The 27,925-nt window shown below is 50.4% G+C and overlaps 1 protein-coding gene across 1 annotated transcript; it reads left to right on the forward strand.

Moving 5' to 3' along the window:
* IGFBP2 (insulin like growth factor binding protein 2) lies at nucleotides 1-27,925 on the forward strand. The gene is made up of 4 exons (XM_035305635.3): nucleotides 1-504; nucleotides 23,366-23,592; nucleotides 24,947-25,087; nucleotides 27,435-27,925. The coding sequence occupies exons 1-4, from the start codon at nucleotides 84-86 to the stop codon at nucleotides 27,597-27,599; spliced, it is 954 nt and encodes a 317-aa protein (XP_035161526.2). The 5' UTR covers nucleotides 1-83; the 3' UTR covers nucleotides 27,600-27,925.

The raw sequence follows: 27,925 nt of genomic DNA on the forward strand, positions 1-27,925 counted from the left end.
GAGGAAGAAGCCGAGGAGGCGGCTCCCGAGCTCGCAGAACCGTGCCACCTGCCCGCTCGCTCGCCGCGCTGCCGATTGCCAGCATGCTTCCGAGACTAGGCGGCCCCGCGCTGTCGCTGCCACCGCTGCTGCTGCTGCTGCTGCTGGGTGCGAGTGGCGGCAGCGGCGGGGCGCGCGCCGAGGTGCTGTTCCGCTGCCCACCCTGCACGCCCGAGCGCCTGGCCGCCTGCGGACCCCCGCCGGTCGCGCCGTCAGCCTCGGTGGCGGGAACCACCCCCGTGCCCTGCGCTGAGCTCGTCCGGGAGCCGGGCTGCGGCTGCTGCTCGGTGTGCGCCCGGCTGGAGGGCGAGGCGTGCGGCGTCTACACCCCGCGCTGCGGCCAGGGGCTGCGCTGCTATCCCCGCCCGGGTTCCGAGCTGCCCCTGCAGGCGCTGGTCATGGGCGCGGGCACTTGTCAGAAGCTCCGGGACGCCGAGAACGGCGCCAGCCCAGAGCAGGTTGCAGGTAACGTGGGCTGGGACAAAGAGTTGGGAGAAACTTGGAGAGTAGCGGGGAGCCCGGCAGGCGGCCGTGATGCAGAGAAGCGTGCGGCCGGACCTCGCCGACTGTTGTAGGGGAGGAAGAGCCGAGACCTTGCACCAGATCTATGGGGACTGTGGCGAGCGGGACTCGAAAGTTAGGCCCGGGGAGGGGAACTGGAGTTAGAGCAAGTGGAAGAGCCCTGGAGACTGATTTGGTGGGGATGAGTGGGGAGAGGAAAGACATCCATGCTGCCATAGTCTTACCCTCGTGGAACCAACCCTGACTTCTATTCTGGAGCAGGGATTTGCTGAGAAGAAGGATGGCGGTAAGATCCATCCAGGGGTCCTGGTGGGATCGCTGTTGGGAGGCGGAGGCTGCCGGGCGCGGATGACGCCAGGAACCTTGAAAGAGGAGAGGGAGCTAGGAGGCAGCATCGGCGTCCCAAGGGACCCCTTCTTCTACTGGGGTTGTGAGGTGGCAAGAAAGGACTTGATACTTCGTAGGATGACTGGCTTAGGAGAAAAAACGAACACTGATATTTCTCCCTAGGGAACGAGTAGGGCTCTTGCTACCACGTTGAATGGAAAAATAAAAGGGGGAGGCATTTGGTAGGCGAGGGGTCTCCTAACAGCTGAATCCATGTAACTTAAGCCCGATCGCCGGCTGCAGTCACGGGACGGCGACAGCTTGGCTGTGCAGTTTCGCATCTGGGCCCCAGGTCGAAAGGCGGGAGAAATGTGTTACCACCCCCCACCCCCCACCCCCGCCCCCACCCCTTCCTGTAGGATACAATGGGGACCCGGGATTCTTTGTTCAGGGGCCCTCATCCCTCCCAAAAAGTTATTTGAGGGACACAACCAGGCTCTAAGGAGCTCATTTTTTTTTTTTTTTTTTTTAATTATAAAAGTCTGCTGCCCGAGTGGTGGGAGGAAGCTGTAATTTTTTTCTTTCTTCTTGGAGACAGTGGTGAAATGTGTCCACTGCCTGCTGCTGTTGTTTAAAAAGCAAGTGAGTCTAAGTTTCTCAAACTTGAAAAAGTGAGAACAAGAATTCTTGCTTTTCAGCTTCTGAGGTCTTTGTAAGCCCCCCACCCCCCACCTCCCCCCTCTCCTGGCCTGCTATTGTTTTTTTCCCCTGTTCTCCTTGAGAATGGAATTAGGGGTCAGAGTTGAACTCTTTCTTCTGTTTCTCTGGCACATTTTGCTCTGGAGTACAGAGCAAGTTAGGGCTTCCTCCGAGGGGAGCTCCTCAGTCCCTTTCTTCTCCCTCCCCTGTCCCTTTCTTCTCCCTCGGCTAGCTTCCTTCCCTAGCCAGCCTGGAAGTTAACCCTTTCCTCCTGCTTCTCTTAGAAAGTAACAAGAAAAGGAAAGCGGCCCGACGAAGTCTTTTCACTGCGGGGTGCCCATCTGCCCATCCTGCGTTCCTCATCACCCCACTGAGGTCCTACTGGGGAGGTGCTGTGCGGTTTGTGAGCTGAACTCTGACTAACTAAACATTTTCCTCAGCAGGGTGAACTTTCTGCAAGGCGTCTAAGTTCACAGAATGGTTTGGCTGCTGACTGTTTTAATAAAGTGTGTGATGCCTTTCTTTCCTCAACGTTTTACTATTTTTTTTCCTGCCCTTTGTTCCTCTCACTCTAAGCCTGAAAACCAATTTTCCTACTTCCCAAATCCTTGAAGCCGGTTAGGGTCTTTAGCAAGGAACAGATGCAGCAGATTTTCTCCCATTCATTTTTCCCAGGAGCCTGAAGAGGGGGTGGGGGGAGTTGTCAGGGGAGGCCAGGGACAATGGGGTGAGTTCATGGGAAGAATGTCACTCTGGATTTTCTGCCTGCTTATGGGACTCCCTTCCGCCAGCTTGCCCCAGCTGCCTTCTCCTCCCCAGTGCCCAGACGCCTTCCGCATTTTTCTTTTGTTCACCAGCCTGGGAAGAGGGGATTTTCAGCCGGGGTGGAAGGTGGGGGGCGGGGCTGGAAGCTGGGTGGAAGGTGGGGGGCGGGGCTGGAAGCTGAGTGGGCGCACTCAAAAGAAGTGACCAACGTCGGGGTGCCTGAGAAAGAGTCGGGCTGGGGGAGGGGAGCACTTTGGGAAGGAGCCTGGGCTAGCAAGGGTGCAGGAGAAAAAGGGGTCAAAGTTGGAGTGCGGGAGGGGGTCTTAGGCTGGGGCAGAGACTGGGGTTACTGGATGGAGAGTGCTGGGTCTGAGTTGGGTGGGGTCTGCCCCAGACAGATCTTAGCACTGAATCCTTTGCCTCCCACTCCATCTCCCGGCCCCTCTTCTCTTCCCTCCGAAGAATGAGCACCCCCCTCCAGCCTGCATTCCTCTTTGAGCAGGTTGCTTTTGAGAATTTTAAACATACCCTCTTATTTCGAGGCAGCGAACCTCAGCAGTTCCGGCTTTGCTGTTAGCTCTTTTGTCTCTGTTCCCGGGACTCAGGGGCAGTGTTGCTGGCTTCCTGGGGATGGCAGGGATGCAGGGGTGGGGGTGGGCACATCAGTGGGTGGAAGGAGTGGGTGGTGGTGAGCCTCTATCCCACGGGGACGATGGGCTGGGGCTTGTTGGTTCAAAGAAACTGAGAAATCAGACTGGGGGGAAGGGGTGGATGAAAAACCGATAGAACACCCTGAGATCTGCTTGAAGTTGAGACTCTAAAAGCGCGTGTGTGTTTGGTGGTGGAGTGGACCCAAGTGCCTAGAGATGTCAGGGGCCAAGGAGGGAGCAGGCTTGGGCCAGGCCAGGCCCTTTCAAAATTCAGGCAGGGCTGGACCGGCTTCCCCTCAGTAGCTCCCCAGCCTCCTTCCCTACCATGTACAAAGCAGGGGATTATACTGAGGGACGGGGCCCGCTGCACCTATAAAGGTGCTATAGGAATGTGTAGTCATTCAAAGTCCCAGGACAGACGGACGGCGGGCCTGGGGAGGCTCTGCATCTGCAGCTGCCAGGGAAGAATAAAGGGGGGAAGAGGCGAGCACTGATTTACAGTGGTTCAGTGCAGCTTCAGAAAAAAAAGTTGGGGGGAAGCAACGGGACTTCTGGCTCAGTATTGCTTTGCATCTCGTCTTGCATAAATTTGCATACTGAGTTCAAAGTCATAAAATAGACCAGGGAAATGAGTGGGATCTACTGTCACTGATTGTTAACACCACTACCTTCCACCTCCCCTCCCCCCATCTGGACAGAGCTCCCAGCACTAGTTCTGCTAAGCAGCGTCTCCGCCTGAGTCACCAGTCACCACTGTTCGTGGAAGGCAGAGATGGGGAAGCGCCTGTCTAGGAGGCCGAGCAGGGTGTGGCAGTGTGCTCCCGGGCACTCGGTGGGGCCTCTCTCAATGGGTGGGCTGCAGTTTGAGAAAGCTGCAGAATCCGGGTCTTCTTTGTTTGAAATTTCCCTGCTCAGCTTCCACATATGCCCGAAGCATTTACTGCGATAGGTCCCTTTGTGTAAAGGTCGTAATGACCCACTTCTTTAAATAAGATATTTGAGGGTGGTTTGAGAACAGAAAAATTCTATGTAACAATGTTAAGGAATCTGAGAAAAATGAGGCACAGGAATCTCTGGGTTAGAATACGTGGAAGAGCCTAGAAGGAGAGGATAACTTATCTGTTGTATTCCTGAGGGTCTGTCTACATCAGGGCTCTTGGTCAAGTGGACTATCGAGTTTCCTGTCAGGCAGAGGAAAGAGAGAGGCTTAGATGGTTCTCATTGCTGGCCTACTTCAGGACTGAACTTTAAGACTTTCAGGCAAATCATTCCTTCAGGCTTGGAGGTTCATGTCTGTAATCCCAGCACTTTGAGAGGCTAAGGCGGGTGGATCACTTGAGGTCGGGAGTTCCAGACCAGCCTGACCAACCAACATGGAGAAACACCATCTCTACTAAAAATACAAAATTAGCTGGGTGTGGTGGGGCATGTCTGTGATCCCAGCTGCTCAAGAGACTGAGGCAGGAGAATCGCTTCCACCTGGGAAGTGGAGGTTGCGGTGAACTGAGATCACGCCACTGCACTCCAGCCTGGGCAACAAGAACAAAACTCCGTCTCAAAAAAAAAAAAATGCCACGGGTTGCCTGAAAGTGGGAGCATATCCATTCCCCTATTATCTGACCGTCGAGGGCTGACTTGGAGAGAACTGTTCCCTGGCCCAATCATCGGGTGGCTTCCAGTTGGTTCTCAGCTGGGCTATTCACTGCCATAGAAAATGGGAGGTACAACTGTTCAGTTTTTTTTTTTTTTGAGACGGAGTCTCGCTCTGTTGCCCTGGTTGGAGTGCAGTGGTGAGATCTTGGCTCCCTGCAACCTCTGCCTCCCGGGTTCAAGCGATTCTCCTTCCTCAGCCTTCCGAGTAGCTGGGAATTCAGGTGTGCACTACCGCACCTGGCTAATATTTTTGTAGTTTTAGTAGAGGCAGGGTTTCACCATGTTGGCCAGGCTAGTCTTAAACTCCTGATCTCAAGTGATCCTCCCGCCTTGTCCTCCCACAATGCTGGGATGACAGGGATGAGCCATCATGCTCGGCCACAACTGCTCAATTTTTCTATGAGGAAGTTCTGAAAATTCTGCACCAAAGGGAATGGAGAATGGGTAAATATCTACGATGCCTGGCAGGACAGGGCAAGGGGCTGCTGAAAAGAATGAGGGGGGGGGCAGAACAGAAAGGGGCTGTGAGGCTACGTCCACATCTGGCTTTGTTGTTTGTCCTTCCCACACTCTAGAGCACTTTCCAAAAGAATAAACCTTAGTTTTTTCCTTTTTTGAGACTGTGTATCTGGGAATTGTTATTTTTGTTAGTATTAATATATTTATTTATTTATTTTGAGATGGGGTTTTACTCTGTCACCCAGGCTGGAGTGCAATGGTGCAATCTTGGCTCACTACAACCTCTACCTCCTGGGTTCAAGTGATTCTCCTGCCTCAGCCTCCCCAGTAGCTGGGATTACAGATGCCTGCCACCATTCCTGGCTAATTTTTGTATTTTTAATAGAGATGGGGTTTCACCATGTTGGCCAGGCTAGTCTTGAACTCCTGACCTCAGTCTCAAAGTGCTGGGATTACAGGCCTGAGCCACCGAGCCCGCCCTGTTTTTATTTCTTAAGTAACTCAGAATCCAGGGAGTGCATTTCGTCTCAGCCTTTCTCTCTGTTCCTGACTCCCTCTCCTAACTTCTCCATCCTGTCCTCTTGGTCCCTGCAGACCATTCTTTCCTTTCCCTTCCATGCCTTTCCTACTCCAGCTCAGCTAGAACACCTGACTGCTAGGTAGGTGGGTGGGGCTCAAAAATGGTGTGGAAAATATAGTGGTCTCAGCCTTCCTCAGAGATCCATCCAATCAGAGGGACACTATGTAGGTGACGGGAGACTATAATGCTTGAAAAAACTGGAATCCTTAAATGAGGAGGGTGGTTGACTGGGCTTTGAGGGAAAGGATCTCTATAGGCCAGGGAATGGTGATTCTCTCCTATGGGGGTTAGCACTAGCGCTGCTCCTGCTGAAACCAAGGCATAGAAGAGGGAGATGATATTTTAATTCATCAGGGAAACTGGTGACCTGATTGGCGATATTCTAGACCCTTCTGCTTCTCCTGCCTCTGGCCAGCATTTCGCTGAGATGGCAGGCAGCCCCCAGGAGATTAGTGGTGCTCGAATCTGTCCTCACCCTATTATGAACCAGCTTCTGTGCCTGCTTTGTCTCCTGTCTTCCACCTCCCTGTGAGGGAGGCATTTCTACCTCCGTTTCACAGGTGTGGACACTGAGTCAGCAGTAAGAAAGTGCCGAGAGGCTCACCTGGGTACCTTCCCATCACACCCCTCTACCTCCATGGCCAGGCAAGGAGTTGCACTGTTGGCAGAGAAAAGCGTTTGACCCTATCAGCCAGAAGTTTTGTTCCTGGACACCTGATGTGTGCAGGTGATGTATGGGGCACTTAACCTCACAATTGTAAGTAGCCAGCATACAGAGGTCAGTCAAGAGGGACAAAAGGGTCACAGGGTGGGCCTCTTGAGAGAAGAGCTGGCTGGTAGCAGATGATGGTGCAGGCAGCCTGGCCTTTGCTGTCATATTGACCTGAGTTCCAGTACAGACATGTCTCTTTCTCTCTCATTCTCTCATTTTTTGAGAGAGAGTCTCACTCTGTTGCCCAGGCTGGAATGCAGTGGCATGATTTCAGCTCATTGCAACCTCTGCCTCCTGGGTTCAAGTGATTCTTCTGCCTCAGCCCCCTAGTAGATGGGATTAGAGGCCTGTGCCACCATGCCCGGCTAATTTTTGTATTTTTAGTAGAGACAGTTTCTCCATGTTGGTCAAGTTGGTCTCGAACTCCCAACCTCAGGTAATTCACCCACCTCAGCCTCCCAAAGTGCTGGGATTATAAGCATGAGCCACCATGCTTGGCCAGACCCGTCTCTTAGTACTAGAGTAGTTAGCCAGGCTATTCCGCCAATGCTAGTTCCCTGTTGGTAAAATAGCAATGATTTTACCTCTGTCCCAGGGTGTATGTTAGTGCAGCTGTGATGATGGCAAGCACCTGGCACATAGTAGGTTCTTGTACATGTTAACTGCTTTAATAATCTTGGCAAGTGATGTCTTCTCCTTGACAGTTAGCTGGCCTTTAAATGAAGGCCAACCTGGAATGGTCAGGCAGGCCACTCTTCTCTGGAGGTTCAGATCCCAGGTGGTCTACCACATACTAATCATCTAAGGTAAGAGATTTCTTCTTGCTAAGCCTCAGTTTTCTTATTTGTAAATCAGAAATTGATAGTATTTCACGGGGCCAACCACGCAGACGTTTGTAAAGACATGAACTACATGTAAAACCTAAACTCTTGCATTTTGGTAATGATTTACTTGGTTTCTATCTCTTCACCTGTGAATGTAATGTCCATACCTCTCCAACCTGCTTTACAGGGCTGTAGCGAGGCTGTTTATGGAAAGGGCAATACAACTGTACTTTACATGCAACATAAATGCAGTTGACAGTGCATAAATGGTTGGAGGCCAACAGGCTTGCATTTCTTTTTCTTGGGCTGAAGTGATCTTGGCCTACTGCAACCTCTGCCTCCTAAATTCAAGTGATTCTCCTGCCTCAGCCTCGTGAGTAGCTGGGATTACAGGTGCCTGCCACCAAGCCCCACCAATTTTTTTTATTTTCAGTAGAGACGGGGATTCACCATGTTGGCCAGGCTGGTCTCGAACTCCTGACCTCATGATCCACCTGCCTCGGTCTCCCAAAGTGATGGGGTTACAGGTGTGAGCCACTGTGCCTGGCCAGGCTTGCATTTTTAATGGATTAGTTAGGCAGTGCTCTTTGGGGCACATGTCCTAACATCTAGGGCTGACTGTTTTTGGTATGGGAGCTTCCCTCTGCAGTGTTTAGAATGGGGGTGGAAGGGACTACGGGGGAATAGAGGTGGCCCCAGAGCTTGGACACCTGGGTTCTCATGCTGACCTTGCTTCTCATAAGCAGGTAACACAGGGCTGAGTTCCTCCTTGACTAGGCCAGCCAACCTGGAAAACCTAGCCTTCTGGCTGTAAGTCTCCAGAGCTCTGGAGAATCTGTGAGGCCACATCTTCGGGTGGGGGAAGGTGCTCTGTATAGATGGCCTTCCAAAGGACGTCTACAAGGATCCAGACTTTAGAATAATAGTACTAAGTGTTAACTAATCCAGGTAGTCCTAGCACGTTTAGCACATCTGGCATGCTCAAGGGTGTGCAATTGTGCAGTCATCAAAGCCAGTGAGGACCCCCTATGGGACCCATTTCCTGCACCAGTAAAATGGTCCTTTCACATCTCTGAACCTGGGATGCCAGAATGCACTGAACTTGATCCTGGCAAAGAAACTGGAAGCTCTTTCCGAAAAAGTGATATTTTCTTGCTACATTGTCTCCAGAGGTTACTCCTGAGTTGGGGAGGCAGCATCCCGTTTTGCAAGGGGCTGATGGATTTTCCATAGGAGTGCTGGGTTAGGGGAGTGTCATCTGAGTACTGGGGTTCTACCTAATATCTGATTCCATCTGTGGTACCAAAAAGCCCTCTGAACGGCAGCCTGTCTGTGCACAATGATGCCGAAGACTTTCTTTTCCAGCATCGAATGAGGCAAGGCCCCAGGAAAGCAGAGAAGGAAGATGCTTGAGTCTCTGAGGGTCAGAATATACTTACGGGGAAATCAGGACTGGGACAAAGCACACTATTGCCACTGGGAATCCAAGTGGATGGTCATGTTAGACCAGGGGTGTCCAGTCTTTTGGCTTCCCTGGGCCGCTTGTAAGAAAAATTGTCTTGGACCACACATAAGATACACTAACATGAACTATAGCTGATGAGCTCAAAAAAAATTGCAAAAAAATCTCATCATGTTTTAAGAGAGTTTATGAAATTGTGTTGGGCCATGTTCAAAGCCATCCTGGGCTGCAGGTTGGACAAGCTTGCCTTAGACCCTTGGAGGGCTTTCATAGTGGAGGCAGGAAAGGAAAAGCCCGTTTTACAGGTGGGATAGTAGGTCCAGAGAAGTGTGTTGGTTTTCAGTTCCAGAGTAATTTCACCTGCTCCCACTCTCCACCCTCACAAAGAGCAGGCTGGATGGAATGTCAATTTTTTTCTTCTCCTATAGAATGGTCCATATCTCCCTATGCCTCTCCTCCTTCTTGGCCACTAACCCCTGACTCTTCCCTCCCTCTTCTCTGCTCACTCCCATTCCTTAACAAAGCCAGGGAAGATCTGGGCTGGCTCAGCCCCTGGGTGTCAGTCAAGACTCAGAGGGAGACCTTGCTCAGAAAGCCAGCTCTCCCGGAAAGAAATACAGAGCAACTGTAGTCAGGAATTTTTTCACTTTCCTTTTTCTGTGGGTGGGGGGAGGGACACTTGGCAGTCCTTGAGGCCCTTCTGGCTGCCAGCCCCACATCTCTTCCTGGCTGTTGGGAGGTAGGGCAGGGGTGAAGATTGGGGAGAAGGGGGCAGGGTCTGGCAAACCCCCAGTTGCTGGGCAGAGGAATTGGCCCACAGGCCCTGGTGTAGTTGGCCTCTAGCGAAGCCTGGGGAGGCTTCTAATTAGTGGAGGACGGTGAAGGTGTGGCAGTCGGTGTTCATTCAAGGAACTGAGCTCTCTGAGCCAGGAAGCCAAAGGGAAGAGGGGACTGAGCCCCAGAAGGCCTTGGTAGGTCAGAGGTGCGGAGGAATGGGTGCCTACTCACTGCTCCATCCTATTAGAAGTTGAAAGGGGGGGCATTTCAGCTGGAGGGATTCAGGTTGGATTCCAGGGGTGCAGAGTCTCATTGGCACTAAGCAAAGGGTGCCACCTCAAAGGGTAGGTGATACAACAGTGATAAACAAAATGGTTTGTTCTGGACATCGTCCGCGTCTGCCGGAAAGCTTTTTTTGGTTTGTTTTATATTGTTCCCCCGCCTCTGGCTTTCTGCTCCAGCTCCGTTTTAGCCTTGAGATTCTCTTCACTTGTCAAATGAAGATATCAAGGCTACATTCAGGTTCAACTGCTAGAGCAAGCACAGACCAGATCGCAGTCTGGTTCTGTAGATTCTTCCAGCCCTCCATTCCACCAGACTCACACATGCAGAAAAGCAGTGAATTACATACTGCTTCTTGGAAAAGCTCCTTTTCCCTGGGAGGTAGTAATTAAGGCATACCTTCTCAAAAATGTTCCTTTATGCAACTCTCTAGGAAGTTTCTTTTAGGTCTATTGTCTCTGCTTCTGGATGGAGGTGCCAAGTTGCCTCCGGATGGTGAATTTGTTTTCTAAAATGCCTGAGGCCAAGAAAAAAATGAAAATGGCAATTCCCTTGTACCCTGTGTCCTGCTCCTATGACTGCCTGATAACACTGGGCCGTTGCTATAGCAACAGTAGCAGGAGGTGTGTCAGGCAGAATAAAGGGGGTGGGATGGGACGGGTTTACTGGATCAAAGAGGTCTTTGCAGTTTGGTAGGGCTGCTGACATGACTGATAGCCTCCTTCTGTGGGAAGATGGGGGGGGTCCCATAGAGATGGGGAGGGGAAGAAATGAAGCCCTGGGGCTAAAATGTCTTTCTTGAGTCTTTCCTTAGTGACCAGGTGAACAACCTGGGTTTGATTTTGGCCACTGGCTATGTGACTTTGTGCAGTTGGCTTCCAGCTCTATAGCTCATTTATCAAGTGTGAGAGGGGATAAGGAATTATCAACCTCATGTGCCTGCTTGATAATGAAGTTAAACATGCCAGCCACATTGCACGGAAACTCAGATAATCAAGTGAAAATAGTGCAGGTTTTGATTCTCGAAACACAGGAGAACAGGAGAACGGAAAGCACCTGTTTTTGGATGTTTTCTGATTGGTCGTTTCAAGACTCCTGTTAGTAGGTGTGGCTTATTCCCTTGAGTGTGGCTTACCTGGACAGCTGCCCGTGGCTTTGGCAAGCTTTCAGTGAGTCCAGAGAGGAGTCAATAGTTGAGGGTTCTCCAGGGGGCAGTCATGACCCTTGATGCCATTGTGCTTGTGGTTCTACCAACTAATGACCAACCATGTCCTGTTTGTGCCCCAGAAGTTAGGACTCCCACTTGAGGCTCTGCTGGATGTCTCTGGTTTAGTTCACTGCCTCTAAAACCATGAGAGCATAGCCAAGGAAGATGATTGAGATGATACACTATCAGACAAAATTAGTGAACTTTAGTTGAAGATGGAGAAAAGCATGGTGACCTAATTAAAGACACTTATTTATATTCAAGACACTTCTTGTGCTGGTTTGAGAGTGGCCGGCAATTCTGGACATCTTTGCAGGTTTTAAATTTCTTTTTGCATCCTGTGGGTTCAATTAGTCAGGCCTGAAGTATCTGAGAGCAGAGTTAATGGGAATGGAGAAGAGGACAGTAGAAGGGCAGGGTGGTGGGAGAGAGGTTGGTAGGATTCAGCCTTTGTTACACTATGGGAGCCGGCTGTGGGATTGCCTCATCGAAACTGAGTTGTTTGAATGTGGGTCTTGGGAGAGGCACATGTCCTTCCCATTTCATCTCATGGCTCCACTGGCTCACTGCCTTTCTTAACTCCTAGCCACTCTTGCTGATAGGGGCCCCAGATGGTGAGGCAGAGGCCAGAAGAGAGAGAAAAAGAGTTAATGTAACAGGGCACTCTTGGGCAAGTGCTAGATGCCATTCAATAGTGAGTCTGTTCGTTTTCAGGCTGCCGATAAAGACATATCTAAGACTGGGCAATTTACAAAAGAAAGAGGTTTAATGGAGGTATGTGGCTGGGAAGGCCTCACAATCATGGCACAAGGTGAAAAGCATGTCTCACATGGCAGCAGACAGGAGAGCTTCTGCAGGGAAACTCCCTTTATAAAACCATGAGATCTCATGAGACTTACTCACTATCATGAGAATGGCATGGGGAAGACCCACCCCCATGATTCAGTTACCTCCCTCGGGGTCCCTCCTATGATACATAGGAATTGTGGGAGCTACAATTCAAGATCAGATTTGGGTGGAGACACAGCCAAACCGTGTCCGATGGTCACCTTTTCTAATGTGTAAACATTAATTGAGTATATGCTGTGTGTCAGCGAGGAGACTTTATTAAAAAGAGCAGTTGTCATATCACCTATAACACATGCTTTTCATGCTGGAGGGAGTCAAGAAAAGCATTTTTTTAAAAAGGTGAATAAAGAAGAAGCCAAGTCTGTAGAGATGTATATACATCCTATGCAAATAAGCAGGTAGCTCTTTTAGCCTTTTGACCAAGGCTCTTGGGAAGATCTTGATGTTAAATAAAGAAGTCCCTTTATGGTGACTGAAGTTACAAGTAAGGGAATCAGGTGGGACAGGCTTCTACTTAAGCCTTGGAAGAAAAAAGCACAGTGTCTCTTCCTTCCAAAAATGTAAATTGAGCACACAGAACGTTTTCTCTCCTCCATTCACTAAGGATGGAAAGCTGTGTGGAAGCTAAGACCAAATTTATGTCTTCAAGAAGCTTCTATTCTTAGGAGGACTAAGAAAGTGCACAGACCTACAGCTTTTTGGCAATGGATTCAGGCGACGGTGCTGTGAAGAAAGTTGGGTCAAATTACTGGAAGACTTTAACCCAGCAGTGCTTTTCTTTTTAAAATTAAAAAAAAAAATTTATTTGTGGTTTTGAGACCAGGTCTGGCCCTGTTGCCCACGCTGGAAGGCAGTGGCACGATCTCAGCTCACTGCAACCTCCACCTCCCAGGCTCAAGCCATCCTCCCACCTACAGCAGTGCTTTTCATCAGTGTAATCACATGGTGGCCTTTGGACTCCTGGAGGCTGTATTGTTCATCCTTCTTCCTTCTCAGAAGATTTCTCCTAAGTTATACCAGAAGGAGTCTATGCAGTTTCTTTCTATCTGCAATTTATCACTTGTTTTGTTCTTTCTTATGAAATTCTCAGATGGCTTCTAACTTGGATCTCTCCTGTTTTAGTGTAAGGCTGTTTTCTCTCTGGCTCTGGGGAGGCAGAACAGCTCCCTCCCTCCCCTTGGGTTTTCCTGGTCCTTTGTCACCACCCCTCAGCACCCTCTGGCCATGCCAGGATGGGCTTGTCCCTTGAATATCAGTTTTCAGGCCTGAGTCATCTTGATTACTTCGTCTTCCCCTTCTTAATTCTGTGACCCTCTTCTACTATCTTTGGGTCTTTCTGACTCATTTCCAAGTTCTTCATGGCATAGAGAACTGGCCAGGAGCCCAGAACCAGGTTCAGTCTGGCAGACAAGTGACCCTGGTGACATTGCACTGGCCAATGAGAGTGGTGGGAAGTCTGCTATGTCACTGTTGTTTGGTCCTCTTCCAACCAGTAGAGCTTCAGGGACACTTGAGGTTACTGACAGCTCTGCTTGATGAGGAAGATGAGGGGTAGATGACGTTAAGAGGTGACTTTTTTTTTTTTTTTTTGAGATGGAGTCTCACTCTGTCGCCCAGACTGGAGTTGGTGGTGCCATCTCAGCTCACTGGAGCCTCCACCTCCCAGGTTCAAGCTATTCTCCTGCCTCAGTCTCCCAAGTAGCTGGGACAACAGGCACGTGTCACTATGCCTGGCTAATTTTTGTATTTTATTAGAGACGGGGGTTTCACCCTATTGGCTAGGCTGGTCTTGAACTCCTGACCTCGTGATCCACCCACCTCGGCCTCCCACAGTGCTGGGATTACAGGTGTGAGCCAGCGTGCCTGGCACTTAGAGGTGACTTTTTTAAAAGAAGATTTAAAAAATGCAGAAAAGTACTAAGAACAATGTAATAACACCAGTCTACCACCCAGAACCGTGAGTGGTCGATATATCGTCCACTAGACGCAGTACTTGGTGTTTATCTTTCTTAGCTAAGCAGATTTGCATATATATGTTAGATGACTAATATGCCTATGTTTGCATATATTGCATCTGTATGCATATATATGATAAATGATTAATACTGTCTAAATTGTTTTGTGAAAATAAATTGAAAATGTACATAAAGGTTTTATTTTCCCTCTTAACATTAGGTTTCTGAGATCTAATTTTGACATACATAGGTCGGAGATGTTCTTTAAGTGCCATATAGTGTTCCTTTGTATGGCCCTACTGATTTTATTTCTCCATTCACAAGTTGAAAGGCTTTTGGATCTGGTTGCTTATGTGTTTTTACAACCACTAATAATGCTGTAATGAACGTTTTTGTGCATGTGTCCCTGGGCACATGGAGAGAGAAGTAGAATTGCTGGGTCAGGCACATTCTTCCCATTCCCATAGTTTCTGGTCAAAGTTTGAATCAAAGCACACTCTACTCACTTGGGCCTCAGCAACTAGGTCACCTTGCCAGGTTTCTGATGGCTTTAGTTAAACCCGAGGAGAAATGTTTGGGACCTACGGAAAGGAATGAAAGCTGATCGTGCTCTTTGCCATCTTGATAACAATTTCTCTGGCTCTTCAAGGATAGCTTGGCTCATGGGGCCCCAGAGACCTTGGCTGAATTTGAGCATGTTTTTGTTTTCCCAAACTGTCTGTCTCAGCCCTGACCCTCCCCAGGTCTTTGCAATTTCAGGAATGACCCTGATGTTTATACAGCAGCCCTTTGGAGAGTGCACAAGCAGGGAGGCTCTGGAGAGGCTGTGCTGTTTCTGCTCACCCAGAGGGGAACCCGAGATGAAATGGCAGCATGAGGGCATGCTCTAGAAACCTCCATGATGCCTGGCCAGGAAAGGCCCCTCTGCGTATCCAAACACGCTTATATGTCTGTTTACAAACCCATGAGTGCATGAGCTCACAAGGCTGTGTCTCTGCAAAGCATGTACATGAGGCCACATCTCTTAAAAAGAAGAGGCATCGTTCTCTCCTCACCAAGAAGTTCTTAGGGAAACCCAGACAGAACAGAGAGAATGCCAGAGCTTGAGAGGAGAGGGATCATTCAACATACAGACTCCTTAGCCCTTGCCTCTGGATTTCTGGGGCTGGGGTCTAGGGCTGTAGTTTTAGCAAGCCTTTCAGTTTCCCAGAGTGTTGGGATTACAAGCATGAGCCACCCTGCCCGGCCACCACACATTTTTTTCTAAAGCCTGGTTTTGCCCACAATGAGAATTTGAGGGGCAACAATACCACGTCCTGTTTAACAGCAGCTATCATTTTAGCAGAATTGTTAATATCATTTTTCAGACTTGAGACATTAGCCCAGAGAGGTTAAAGCTTCTGACTTGTGAGTGAATCCCAAGGGGCAGCACTGGCATTCAGGGTTCTTGACTGCTGGTTTTCATTGCTTGTTCCAGTTGGTTAAGGAATCGTCCACTGCTACGGATGTTAGTGGAGTCATCTAGATAGCAGGGGGAGGAGAATGGGTTAGTTTTTATTCTGTTGCCCAACATGTAAAGGCTAAGTGCCTTTTGGGGTAAATTAACGAAGACGGAGCCATGTGAATTTTCTGCTGGCTAGGGTGGAACTAAGGAAGCAGCGGCAGCCAGCCTTCATTCCCCTGGCCTCTTACTCAGAATCAACTCTTGAAAGGCTTGGAAGGCACCTGTTGCAAGAGGTGAGTTCACTGGAGGAATGATAGGTTCAGGGTTGGCTTAGATCATCTCTGTGATACCCCTCTTCCCCAACCCTGCTCTTAGATTTCAAGATAATCATGAGGTAGGAGGAGAAGCCTGGAAAATGGTAAGGCTTTCTTCAGAATAAAGAAAAGAAGGAGACACATAGAAGATGTTAGGAAGATGTGTGATTGTTCTAGGGAAAAGGTCTCATTTCCTCACCAGGTCTGGATAAAGACCAATGCCACACCCTCCAAGCAGACAGGACTGGGGAGTTACTTTGAGATTCCTGGGGCTTAGCTTCATAAGAGAGCTTTAAGGTCTCTCATAGATCAGGAATCACCAATTTCCAAATAGAGCACTGAGGTCAGAACAGTGTGCTAGGAGAAAATGCGATTTTATGGGAGTCCATTTCTATCGAACATAGGGTTTGATTTGTTGAGTAAGATCATTAATACAACAAACAGGATTATGTTGGAAAAATGGTCTGTGCCAAAATTAAGTCTGAAAATCTGGGTATGAATGCATAGAAGTGAACAGTAAAGGCTCTTGGGCTGTCCATTTCCAGCTGCTCTCCTGGCTAAATTGAGGGTGGGCCAGAAGACATTGTAGGGACCCCATGGCAATTGTGAAGCACTGCTGATAGTGGCAGGTTGTGTTTGCTCCTGTGAATTCAGATGGAAGTCCATCCGGGCTCAGATTTGCCATCTGTAAAATGGGACAGTGATTCATTTCTTCTCATCCCATCTGCCTTACCTCCAGCTCTCCTTCAGGGGTCGAAAGGTATGGCAGTCTGCCCAAGGCAGGGGTGAGTTCTCCCCTGCCCTTCAAGCCCCACACTAATGGCCCTGGGGTTGTCTGTCATCTCCCTGACTTTTTGGAAAAGCTCAACCTTGTATGTGAAGTCCTTTGCTTCTGTGTTGACCCATTTCCCCAGGTGCTATGTAGGGGAGAAGAGCCAATGCTTACTATCCATAGGGAGAAGTCTCTTCGGGGCCCTGGGGGTTCCTGCCAACCATTTCTAAGCCCATGAACCTTTTCCATTGATGTCATTCGGGTTGCTAAGACCCATTTCTTATAGTGCCCTTTGCACCATAGCCCATGGAGTTGCATACATAAGCGGTTGCTTAATATTATTCTGAACTTAACTCTCTTAGGCAGAAAAAAAAAAATACAACTTGGTATTTTTGTTCTGAGGGCAAATTCCACTTCTAGTTGGAGTTTGACATCTGGAATGTTTTCCTGTGGATTGTTCCTGCAGCCTATAAGAGGATATATGAGAAAAACTTGGTAAGGTGTGATGATGCCTGTGTCTGAGGGTGGGGGGTGCTATGTGGGTACTGTCTGGTGGGCAGGAAATGGAAGTGGCTAAGTGCTAATCCCATGTGAACATACTGTGTGCCAGGCCCTCACTGTAGATGTAGGCAGTGTCTCTTTGGATCCTCCCAGTGGCCTGCTGGAGGTGCACACTGTCCGTCCTCTTATAGATGAACAATGGAAGCACCCAGAGCTTAAGGAACTTGTCTGGTGCTGCACAGCTCAGTGGTAAAATCTGGAATTCCAACTCAGGCGGTTAGACTTGGGGTTTGAATCTCTTTGGCTGGGAACGGTAAAAAAGGAATGAAGGCTCTTCTCTGCCCACAATGCTTTGTGATCTCTGCCAGGTCGTCAACTCTTTCATTTCCCTTCCCTGGGCTTCCACTTCAAGATGTGGAGCTCAGATCTGGCCACTGGATTTGAGTCCAGAAGCCTGTTCCGGAGAAAGCAGCAGATGCTGACGCATGGTCTTGTTAAACCATCTTTCAAAGACCTTGCATCAGCAAACCAGGCCCCTGGATTTCTTCATCTTACTGGCATGTTCGTTGGCAGTGCTGAGATCAATAAAGAAATGGAATGAAACAGACCCTTGAATCCAGGTGGCCTCTGTGAGGGTGGACAAACTTGACCTTCACCTCAGAGAGGTTGGGACATCTCAGGACAGGAAGCCAACTTTGTCCTCTTGGAGGAACACTGCCCAGTTGGCTCCTGCCTCCTGGGACCTGGAACCAGGGTTGCATATGACATCTGGGCCCTGGACACTGTCTCTGTGGGACCTTCTGTCAAAAGATATATCTTTAAAATTTAAAAATGATTATTATTAGTTTTTGAGACAGGCTCTCACTCTGTCACCCAGGCTGGAGTGCAGTAGTGTGATCATGGCTCACTGCAGCCTCTGACCCCTGGGCTCGAGTGATCTAACCACCAAAACCTTCCAGGAAGCTGGGACCACAGGTGTGCACCACCATGCCTGGCTTTTTCTTTTTTTTTTAATTTTTAGCAGAGACAAGGTGATATTCTTAGGCTTGATGTCCCCACCCAAATCTTAACTTGAGTTATAGTCCCCACAATCCCCGCATGTCAAGGGAGAGGCCAGGTGGAGGCAACTGAATCGTGGGGGTGGGTTCCCCATGTCATTCTCATGACAGTGAGTTCTCATGAGGTCTGATGGTTTTATAAGGGGCTCTTTCCCGCTTCGCTCGGCACTTCTTTCTGCCATGTTGTAAAGAAGGTGCCTGCTTCCCCTTTGCCTTCTGCCATGATTCTAAGTTTCCTCAGGCCTCACCAGCCATGCTGAATTATGAGTCAATTAAACCTCTTTCCTTTGTAAATTACCCAGTCTCAGGCAGTTCTTTATAGCTGTATGGAAATGGACTAATATGGCCGAGTGTGGTGGCTCATGCCTGTAATCCCAGCACTTTGGGAGGCTGAGGTGGGCAGATCACCTGTGGCCAGGAGTTTGAGACCAGCTGGCCAACATGGTGAAACCCCGCCTCTACTAAAAATATAAAAATTAGCCAGGCATGGTGGTGCAAGCCTGTAGTCCCAGCTACTCAGAAGGCTGAGGCAGGAGAATTGCTCAAACCTGGGAGGTGGAGGTTGCAGTGAGTGGAGATTGTGCCATTGCACTCTAGCCTGGGCGACAGCACGAGACTCTGTCTCAAAAAACAAAACACAAAAAACCATGTTTTATAACTGGTTTAATAAATGCAAATGTATTAACATTATATACTAAGGCATTTTGACCTAAAAGTTAATTTTTTTTCTGATGTTAATAGAAATAAAAACATGTTCTAGGCACTGTGCCTGCATAGCCTAATGGATAAGTTGGCCTTGCCTGGAGCCTTCGGGCCCAAATGCACATTTATCTATGTGTGCCTCTCTTTCTTCAAATGTGTTTCTAGAGATTACAGAGGGCCTTCTTCTGAGGATTAATGTTGGCTTGACCTCTGGGATGCAGCCAAGGAATGCTTCTTTGGCCACTGTCTGGTACAAGAGGGCCTGGTGAAGAGGGAGCTACAGGCTGAAAAGTCCTCTGAAATGCCCAGGAGAGACCCTGTGCCCTGCGCTCAGTAAGCTGTGGACTAGTGTCGCTGCAGATGGAAGGGTAGCGGATGGGTCTTAGCTGTGATGTGGAATATAGTAAAAGTAGATTTGCTTTATATGGGGCCTGGAGTCATTTCAGCATTGGGCTGAACTTTCAGGCCTCAGGCTAAACGCCTGACTCCAGAACAGTGATTCCCACCCTAGGCCATTTGCCTCTCAGGGACCATTTGGCAACAAATGAAGACACATTTTTTTGTTCCATCCTGGGGAGAGTACCACTGGTTTCTGTTGGGTAGAGGCCAGGAATCTAAGTACACAGGTTTGTCCCCTGCAGCAGAGAATTATCTGGCCAACTATTAGTAATGCTGAGGTGGAGACCCCCATCCCAGAGGATGTTCCAGGCATTGGGTTTGGGTGAGCAGAGCCTTCCCAGAAGCTCCTGGACAGGGCTACACATAAGCTGCCTTTCCCTTCACCAGCCAGACAACATGTTATTGTAGCCGTAATGGAGACTGGCTGCCTTCGCCCAAGCCACTTCCCAGAAGGGCACAGCCAGCTGTTTCTGAGCATCACAGACTTCATGTCCACAGTGGAGAGTTCCAGAAATGGTGGCAGGGTGCTGTCCCAGCAGACTCCCAGAGTCTTCTCTAATACCCTCTGAGCAGAACGCGACGTGGAGGTCTTCAGAAATCCTTCCTGCCTCTGTGGGCACAAAGCTGGGCAGGGTGTGGTGAGCAGGGTGATGCCAAGGGTGATGTCAGCCACCAAAGGCTTGGGTGACAGTGACTGGAGGTTCCCACTTCATTTTGTCTTTCTAATTTTGATCCCGAGTAGCTGGGATGGAGGCAAAAGGCTCTTCTCTACGTTCTGATGGAGGGCAGGGTGGGAGTGGGGGGACTTCCTAGCCACTTTGCTCTCCTGTGTTTTTGGTCTGCAGAGGAAAGGGGCAGGGAGCCTGAGATGGTCCCACCCAGGTCTGGGGACATGGAAGCCTGTCTGGGAAGGGCAGTGGAGTGGAGGCAGGGAGGCTGGGGATGAGTGCGTGCACTGTATGGGTGTCTGTGATGTGTTAGAGGTTTTCCCTGGCCTTTCTCTTTCACCATTTTGTTCCTGACCTCTGGGGTCCATCTGAAGAGGGAAGAGGGGCTCTCCTCCATGATTGCTACCCCCAACACCAAACATCTAGGAGGTTGTGGACCTGGTGGCATCGAAGAGATCTGTGCTGCATGATGGGGTCACTCAGTGTCCCTGTTCTTGGGAACCTGGCCGGCAGCTGAGCAGGAGGACTCACTCAGACTGCTTCTCTGGGCCCCTGGGTGTCTCTGGAGGAGCACAAAGCCAGGGCAGGATGGATGAGGAAAGCTGTGGGCTGGCTGGGTCTGATTAGACATGGTGGAGCAGGACTCCCACCCAGCCTGGAGGCGCTCACTAAATCTGCCTTTTCCTGCCAGTGGTGCCGGGCTGCTGGGCTGCTGGAACAATTTAATCTGTGCTGGCTTCATTTATGGTACAACCCAGGCTCCCCAGAGCCCCTGTGGGAATACCCATTCTCAATAAAATAATTTTCCAAGTGTTAAGAGGTTTATACATTTACATATTTCAGTTCTTTTTTTTGAAGTTCAGCAATTTTGGATAAAAGTCTTTTCAAATGATGAATAGGTAAGATTTTAATTCCTTCCCTCCTTTGATGTCCCAAGACCATCATCATCAACGTAATTCTTGTTTTGGGCTCTAAGACATGGGCATCCCCAGGGGTCATTGAGGGGGGTGACATTCATCATTTGCCATGCACAAAATGTACCCGGAGTTTGTGTGTTTGGTTTTCTTAGCGTCCTCCTTCCTCTCTGTCATTCGATCCTTCTTGCTACTGTCCACATGCATTCCTTTCTCCCTTTAATTTTGTTGACTCTCTTCTGCCGCAGCCTTGGAAACCAGACGTCCAAGAAGCAAGGCTTCCTGGAGCAGCATAGTTGTGAACTGTCGAGGTTCCTCACGGGATGATTCTCCCCTCATTTTGGGTGGAAAGTGCCAACATTTAAACATGCCCAGCCATGGTGACAGCCATTAGGATGTTCAGAGCTTATTTTCCTTTGTTTCCCAGTTCTTGGTTGGGTTCCATGCTGCGGAAGTGGCAGATAACTGGGGCATTCGTCATCATCATCGTCATAGTAATAATCACTGGCAACATGGATAGAGAACTTCTGTGCTCTGAGTCGTCTTTTAGTTTTCGAGACAGAGTTTCCCTCTGTTGCCCAGGCTGGAGTACAATGGCGAGATCTCAGCTCACTGCAACCTCTGCCTTCAGGGTTCAAGTGATTGTCCTGTCTCACTCTCCCAAGTAGCTGGGATTACAGGTGCCTGCCACCATGCTCAGCTAACTTTTTGTTTTGCTGTTTTTGAGAGAGAGTCTCACTCTGTTGCCACGCTGGAGTGCAGTGGTGCAATCCCAGCTCACTCCAACCTCCACCTCCTGGGTTCAAGCAGTTCGCCCGCCTCAGCCCCCTGAGTAGCTGGGACCACAGGCGTGTGCCACCACGCCCGGCTAATTTTTGTATTTTTAGTAGAGACTGGGTTTCATCATGTTAGCCAGGACGGTCTCCATCTCTTTACCTCATGATCTGCTGTCTCGGCCTCCCAAAATGCTGGGATTACAGGCGTGAGCCACCATACCTGGCCAGTGTTTTGTATTTTTAGCAGAGGGGGTTTTACCATGTTGGCCAGGCTGGTCTCGAACTCCTGACCTCAAGTGATCCACCTGCCTCAGCCTCTCAAAGTGCCGGGATTACAGGCGTGAGCCACCGTACCCAGCCTAAGTCCTCTTTTAACTGCTTTACATACTCTCAACAGCTCTATGATGAAAGAACTGTTTTTATCCAGCAACTTACAGTTAAGAAGGTAGAGGCACAGAGATGGTCTGTGCAGGGGAGAACACGTGCACCTGATACAGAAAATGGCAGAACTGGGACTTAACCCGACTACACCCCCTTAACCAGTGCTGCTACCCTGGTGATGGCGTGCCGGCTTCTAAAGGATGCTGCTGGATAGCAAGTGAAAACTGACTAGTTAGCAGGCTTGGAGGGAGAGAAAGGAACGGGACAAACCTCCATCAAATGTTCCGTATGCTGGGTCCTGTGCTGGACATGGCCCTGGCAGCAGGTGCTGCTGGAGTCATAGCACCTGGTCCCGTCCCTGTCATGGAAGAGGTGTCCCCTCCCTTAGTTGGTGAGTGAGTGAATAACCTTGTATAGAATTACTTTAAGAGTTATTCCTTTGTGTTTTCAGGGCTGTAAGTTTTTGAAGGTGCATTAATGGGGAAGAGAAAATGTGCAAGATCAGTTGAAAAACACCCCCTCTGCACCTACCCAGATCTTGTTGGGACCTGCAGGAGGGCAGCTCTGGGTGGCGTGGTCTGGGGCTGTTTGCTTTGCTGTGTCTCTAGGGGGCTGGGGCTGGGGCTGGGGCTGGGGCTGGGGCTGCGGCTGGGTGGTTTGAGGCCATGCCCTTCTGGAGCTTGCCCGGGCTTGTCTCCCGCTCTGCCATGCGATTCAGATCCTCTCTGCCTCCCTTGGCTGGAGGTGCCTCAGCCAGAGTGAGACCGTGGCAGGCTGGAGCTGCTTTCAAGACCTCTTTGACCTAGGCCGTGCACACAGAAGGTCAGAGAAAGTCTAAGGAGACTTAATGGATGCTTCTTGGACAGGCAAACCCTGCAGTCAGCTGAAGCTATGAAGTTGGAGTCATACAGTTCCTATTCTTGGGGCTCGCAATGTCATGGGGTTGGGGTGGGTTGCACAGACAGACTTGGGAATGAGGAAACGTCAATGGGGCAGAGCAGTAGCGGCCTCGGAGGAGCACTGTGGGACCTTTGAGGCGGGGCCAGGTTGGCAAATGCAAAGTGACAGCAGGGTGTGCTGGGACCAGGTTCCGGGTGGTGACATGGCCTTCCACCTTCTCCTTTGCCATGTGTGCTGCAGCCCAGTGACGTCTGTAGCACGAGTTTTAAAAAACTCAACTAACTGGTGTTCTTCCAGACCATAAACAAACTAAACCGGGGGTTATGGTGGGAGAATCTGGGAGGTCCCAGAAAGGACTTAAGTCCATTCCAGGGCCAGGGCTCTTCAGATGCCTTTGTCCCTCTGTGCGCCTCTGTCCTGCTTTTGCCTTGTAGGAGGGTCCCTGTCATTCTTCTAGAGTCAGACAGCCCCAGTTCAAATCCTGAATCCATCCCTTTTTCAGATTTGTGATCTTGGTCAAGTAGCTGACCTGTGAGCCTGAAATTCTCCAGCTGTGAAAGTTGGAAAGGGTGCTAGTCGTGCCTACCTAAGAGTTAGGGTGAAGCTGAAATTGATCATCCATGTAAATTGCTCAACATGGGCCCTGACAAGTCGGCGGCACGAATTAGCCATGCGTCATCTCCACCCTCACCATCGTCAGGGCCCAGGTGGCTCCCAGAGGGCACATCTCTCTGGGAAACTGGACCTGAGCACTTCTTCCCTTCCTCTCTGCAGATGATGGCGATGACTCGGAAGGAGGCCCCGTGGAGAACCACGCAGACAGCGCCGTGACCATGTTGGGCGGGGTAGGCGGTGCTGGCCGGAAGCCCCTCAAGTCGGGTATGAAGGAACTGGCTGTGTTGCGGGAGAAGGTCACTGAGCAGCACCGGCAGATGGGCAAGGGCAGCAAACATCACCCTGGCGCGGAGGAGCCCAAGATACTGCGACCACCCCCTGCCAGGGTCAGTGAGGCTCAGGTCTGGTGGGAGAGGTGGGAGGACATGAAAAGGGGGTCTCAGCTGGAGGAGGGCATCCCAATAAGATCCTCATCTGGTGTGACCTGCAGGCAGTACACTTTTCTTTCCATAAACTGACTTGGGGCGATGAGTATCTGGCTGTGAAATAGATTGGACATGGGGTTTCTTCTTTCCTTCGAAGCCCTCCACATTTCCGTATGGTTTTAGAACATAGGCAAAGAAAATGAATCCCAGAGACGAAGACAGATTCCCTGAAACTTGCTCACTCTTTCCCCCCTCTCCCCAAGATGGGATCTTACTCTCTTGTCCAGGCTGGAGTGTAGTGGTGCCGTCATGGCTCACTGCTGCCTCCAACTCCTGGGCTCAGGTGATCCTTCTGCCTCCCTTGGGACTCCTGAGCGGCTGGGACTATAGGTGTGCACCACCACAGCTGGCCAATTTGTTTTTTTTTTTTTTTTTGAGATGGAGTTTTGCTTTTGTTGCTCAGGCTGGAGTGCAATGGCGTGATCTCTCGGCTCACCGCAACCTCTGCCTCCTGGCTTCAAATGATTCTCCTTGCTCAGCCTCCCAAGTAGCTGGGGTTATAGGCATGCACCACCACGCCCAGCTAATTTTGTATTTTTAGTAGAGATGGGGTTTCTCTATGTTGGTCAGGCTGGTCTCAAACTCCTGACCTCAGGTGATCTGCCTACTTCAGCCTCCCAAAGTGCTGGGATTACAGGTGTGAGCCACTGTGGCCGGCCCAATTTTTTTTTTGTGTGTTTTGGAAATGGGGTCTCTATGTTGCCCAGGATGGTCTCAATCACCTGGGCTCAAGCGATCCTCCCACCTCAGCCACCCGAAGTGCTGGGATTACAGGCACAAGCCACTGTACCTGGCCTGAAACTTAGTCACTCTTGTTGCCATATGCTTCTCTCACTGAGTTATCCCCTCTCTTTTTTCCTGCCCAGCTCTGCCACCTGGGTCCTGGCCCTGGCTGGTTTTATGGAAAGAAATGGAGCTTGGGCCATGGGGTGGGGGCATAGAGATTCTGGAGACAACCACTTGGATTGATATTTGGAGATAGAGCCCATTCTGACACATGAATGCCGTGGTCACAGAGCAGGGAGGGGAGTGAACATTCCCATCCATACAGTTTTCTTAGGGTCTAGGGTTGGGGACCCAGCATGGCAGGGAGATCCCCAGGTGGGGTGTCAGAAGTCCCTGTGCCACCTGCTGGCTATTACCATGGGAAAGTCCGCTCCCTGGGCAGCAGCTTCTCCTTGCACTTGGCGTGTGGCATGTGCTTTGTGGGCCTGCTCTCCTGACTCCGGGCGTCCTGTGCTGTCTGTGCTTGCAGACCCCCTGCCAGCAGGAGCTGGACCAGGTCCTGGAGCGGATCTCCACCATGCGCGTTCCGGATGAGCGGGGCCCCCTGGAGCACCTGTACTCCCTGCACATCCCTAACTGTGACAGGAATGGCCTGTACAACCTCAAACAGGTGAGCATGGTGCCAGCCTGGGCCTGAGTGGCTCCTCCTCAGCCCTGAGCCCCAGATGTGCCCTGTTTCTGCCCCATCCGCCTATAATCCTCTGAGTTCTAGGCTGAGTAGGAGACCCTGATTTCTGTCACCAGGAGGGTCGGGATGCCAGCTGCCAGGCCAAGAAGGGTGTGGCTTTTCTTCCTGCCTCCAACAGGTCAGATGCTGGCTCCATTTGCCCAACCACCCACCAGCCACACTTGGTATCCAAGTTGAGAGGAAGCTCTTTTTTTTTTTTTTTTTTTGAGACAGAGTCTTACCCTGTCATCCAGGCTGCGGTGCAGTGGTGCGATCTCGGCTCACTGCAACCTCTGCCTCCCCATTAGCTGGGACTACTGGCACACGACATCACGCCCAGCTAATTTTTTGTATCTTTAGTAGAGACAGGGTTTTATCATGTTGGCCAGGCTGGTCTTGAACTCCTGACTTCGGGATTCACCTGCCTCAGCCTCTCAAAGTGCTGGGATTACAGGCAGTTGGGCACATATTAGCCCATCCCTCGCTTCCCCCGCCTCACTGTCCCATGTGTCTGTGCCTTTCCTCTGAGACAGAGGGAAGGAGTGGAATAAAAGAGGAGGTGCCAGCTATCATCCTGTTTTCAAGCATGAGTTGTCAGCTTATACTGGGGTCTTCTGGGGAACTTGAAAAAAATACAGGGATCAGGGCCCCACCCCAAGAGATTCAGATTTTGTGGGTCTGGGGTGCTTTCTGGGAATTGGGATTTTATTTTTTTTTATGTATTTTTTTGAGATGAAGTCTCTCTGTCGCCCAAGCTGGAGTGCAGTGGCGTAATCTCTGCTCACTGCAACCTCCGCCTCCCTGGTTCAAGTATTTCTCCTGCCTCAGCCAACTTAAGTAGCTGGGATTACAGGTACCCACCACTACACCTGGCTAATTTTTATATTTTTATTAGAGACAGGGTTTTACCATGTTGGCCAGGCTGGTCTTGAACTCCTGACCTCAGGTGATCTGTCTGCCTTGACACCTCCCCAAGTGCTGGGATTACAGGCGTTTAGCCACCATACCTGGCTGGTCAGTGGGATTTTATAAAGCTCCCCTGGTGGCTCTAATGGCAGTCTGGGCTGACCTGAAGCGTGGATGTTTGGAGCCGGGAGATGGGAACAGGGCTCTGCTGATGGCTCAGGGGTCTCGCCTCTCCACCATCTTCACCATCCGGGCACCCTGATCCTCTAAATATGAGTTTAGCATTAAAAGCTATTTGTGGACCACGCACGGTGGCTCACGCCTGTAATCCCAGCACTTTGAGAGGCCGAGGAGGGCAGATCACAAGGTCGGGAGTTTGAGACCAGCCTGGCCAACATGGTGTAGCCCCATCTCTACTAAAAATACAAAAAATTAGCGGGGCGTGGTGGCAGGCACCTGTAATCCCAGCTACTTGGGAGGCTGAGGGAGGAAGAGAATCACTTGAACCCGGGAGGCAGAGGTTGCAGTGAGCTGAGATCGTGCCTCTGCACTCCAGCCTGGGCGACAGAGTGACATTTCATTTAAAAAAAAACAAAAAAAGGCTATTTGTGTACATGCCCTCTAAATGTAAGCTGGCTAACTCAGTTTGCAGCTCAGAAGAAAAACTCGATCACTTCTCGTGGAAAACAGGCTGTCTGCTGCACCTTTGGGTACTAATGTAGGCATGGTTGGCTTGGGCATAAGTAGAGACCTTGAGCTGGAATGCCTGGGGAGTGCCTGGCTTCCATCCCAGCTATGCTTCTCACCAGCTGCGTGACCTTGGGCAAGTTGCTTAGCCCATCTGTGCTTCAGTTTTACCATCTGTAAACCAGGGACAATAATGGCATCTAGTTCACAGAGTGGATGTGAGGGTTAAATGACTGCATTTGTTAGAAACTGAACAAGAGGCGTCCTTTGCTCACATGGTGCCTGGCACATAACTGATTTTGATTGCAGCATGAGGTTTTCACCTTACACTATGACTAAGCTTCAGTGTGCTGGGTCACCCCCCCCCACTCTGGGTGGGGCCTCCTTGAGCCTGGGGACTTGAGTCTTTCATCTTTGAGGATCCGGAATGGCCTTGCTCATCAGAGGGGTCCTGGGTGGGCAGCATCAGCATCATGTTGGAGCTTGCTAGCCGTGCAGAATTTCCAGCCGTCCAGGGACCTGCTGAATAGGAATCCTCATTTTATCAAGGTTCTCTGGTGCATATTTGAAGTTGAGACGCTCCGCCCTGCAGCGTGTGGGTAGCTGCACGGAGTGGCTGCTCCATGGCCTCCAGGTGGAGGGAGGGAGGAAAGCTGCTGGCTGCGGGCTCCTCCACGCTCCTCTCCTCTCTTTCCAGTGCCAGATGTCTCTGAACGGGCAGCGCGGGGAGTGCTGGTGTGTGGACCCCAACACCGGGAAGAGGATCGAGGGCGCCCCCACCGTCCGTGGGGACCCCGAGTGTCATCGCTTCTACTATGAGCCGCAGGAGGCTGGCGGGGTGCCCACCCAGCAGGCACAGTAGACCGCAGCCAGTCGGTGCCTGGTACCCCCGCCCCCCCTCTCCAAGCACCGTCAGAAAACGGAGAGCGCTTGGGTGGTGGGTGCTGGGGGGCTTTCCAGTTCTGCCACGCGCATTTATACTTGGAAAGAGACCAGCACCGAGCTCGGCACCTCCCGCCTCTCTCTTCCTAGCCACAGATGCCACACCTGCCCCTTGTTGCTTCCCCTCTGGGGAGGAAGGGAGTCATGGTGGGGGCGCTGGGGTTCAGGTTTGGGAAGGCGGAGAGACATTTTTATTTTTTAACCCCTATGTCTCTTTTGCTTATGAATAAAGGAAGGAAAAATAAA

This window comes from Callithrix jacchus, chromosome 6 (genome assembly GCF_049354715.1).
Source record: "Callithrix jacchus isolate 240 chromosome 6, calJac240_pri, whole genome shotgun sequence".
Lineage (NCBI taxonomy): Eukaryota > Metazoa > Chordata > Mammalia > Primates > Cebidae > Callithrix > Callithrix jacchus.

Coding starts and splice junctions, on each gene's coding strand:
- IGFBP2 (XM_035305635.3), top strand. CDS start 84: ATGCTTCCGAGACTAGGCGGCCCCGCGCTGTCGCTGCCACCGCTGCTG. Junction 23,593..24,946: donor TGCGACCACCCCCTGCCAGG/GTCAGTGAGGCT, acceptor CTGTGCTTGCAG/ACCCCCTGCCAGCAGGAGCT. Junction 25,088..27,434: donor GCCTGTACAACCTCAAACAG/GTGAGCATGGTG, acceptor CTCTCTTTCCAG/TGCCAGATGTCTCTGAACGG.